The following is a 1,408-nucleotide window of genomic DNA, read 5'->3' on the forward strand; positions in this document are numbered from 1 at the left end:
TGCTCTCTTCCAGCAGCACCGCCCGGCACAGAAGCCCCGGAGCAGAAACCTCTCTCGTTGCTTTGCAGGGGGGAGGAAGGTTGCATAGGAAGCGCTGCTCAGATACAGCAGCTCCGTGGAGCAGGACGTTGCCCATCAGCCGTTCTTTTTTCTTTCTCTTTTCTTTAGCTTCGGCTGCCCATGAGCTGACAGGGCGATGGCGTCACGTACCATGTGCGCGCGGTGGTTACCCTCCCCGCTCCCCTTTAAACACCCGATTCACAGCTGCCGGCTCTGTACCGATAAGAGAACGAGATGACTTCCTTTTCTTCTCTCCACCCCCACTCCCTTCCAGAATAAGCTGGGCTGGTTTTTGGTAAATAACGAGCTGTCACTTCTTCGCTTGAAACTTTCCAGGCTCCACCACCTTGGCCAACCCTCCTGAAGGATGCTGGAGGCTGGAACCTTCCTATCGGGCAGCAAGCTGCCTTCCACATCCTAGAGCAAGCTCTCCCCACCTCCCGTATCCTACGAATCTCACTGCCTTTTGAGCTGTCCTGTGGTTTCTGTGGACTAACGAACCTCTCTGCCTACTCCGCCGGGTCAGGAGCCTTGACCAGTTATGGTGAGGTACGGTATCTGCTCTGTGTACGTCTGGCTTCTATTTTTAACGAAGCTGATACTTCTGAGTGGGAGCAAAGCGAAGGGGAGAAGGCAATGGAGATGATCTGCGTAGTTCAGATTGCACAGAAAGGTTCCGCTTGGGCTGTAGGAAGATGTGAGCTACTAAGAGTCAGAGAGCACCCACAAAGGTGTGGGCGCTATTAGGGTGGGAATGGTGATTAACCATGCTCGTTAGCCACAGGCTAGCAAATTCTCTGCAGAAGTGCAAGATTCTCCAGCGGAAAGCACCCTGCCTCGGCAGCTAGTGGGTGATGGTAACTTTCTCCTTGTGCTGGCTTCAGCACTGGGAAACGGCGTGTTAGCAGTTTCGTTCGTATGATTGCTATGATGACTGTTAATGTGATTACTGAAGAGGCTTTTGGGGCAGACTGCAGCCTGGGAGAGGTTCTCTGTGCTCTGAGCAGTATCTTAGTCTGCGACGTTATTAGATTTTTATCTTGGGCTACCTTGCTATGTTAGTAGTTGGTTGCTTATCTCTCCGTGTCTCCAGCTGGGCCCACTTCCCTGTGCTGCAAACTGGCTTGCCTGGGTTGCAGCATTGTCATTTTGAGGTGCTGGACACCTCTAGCTGGATTTTATGGGTGCTTAAAAACTGCATGAAATGATGACATTTAGCCAGAAGGGCACTTTGTGAAGTCATGAATCAGAGAATCATAGAATCATTCAGGTTGGAAAAGCCCTTTAAGATCACCCAGCCCAACCGTTCCCCTAACCCTGCCATCCCACCACTAAACCCTGGCCCTAA

At 51.8% G+C, this 1,408-nt stretch overlaps 1 protein-coding gene across 1 annotated transcript in view; it reads left to right on the forward strand.

The window, feature by feature from the left end:
- Positions 1 to 311: 311 nt before the first annotated feature.
- LOC104133393 (tyrosine-protein phosphatase non-receptor type 11) overlaps positions 312 to 1,408 on the forward strand; it is a 48,122-nt gene continuing 47,025 nt past the window's right edge. Inside the window, exon 1 of the mRNA XM_035902152.1 lies at positions 312 to 609. Coding sequence (XP_035758045.1) covers positions 602 to 609 — 8 coding nt within the window. The 5' untranslated portion in view covers positions 312 to 601. The remainder of the gene's footprint in view (positions 610 to 1,408) is intronic.

Source organism: Egretta garzetta, unplaced genomic scaffold (genome assembly GCF_000687185.1).
Source record: "Egretta garzetta isolate BGI_Z169 unplaced genomic scaffold, ASM68718v1 scaffold29, whole genome shotgun sequence".
NCBI classification, from domain to species: domain Eukaryota; kingdom Metazoa; phylum Chordata; class Aves; order Pelecaniformes; family Ardeidae; genus Egretta; species Egretta garzetta.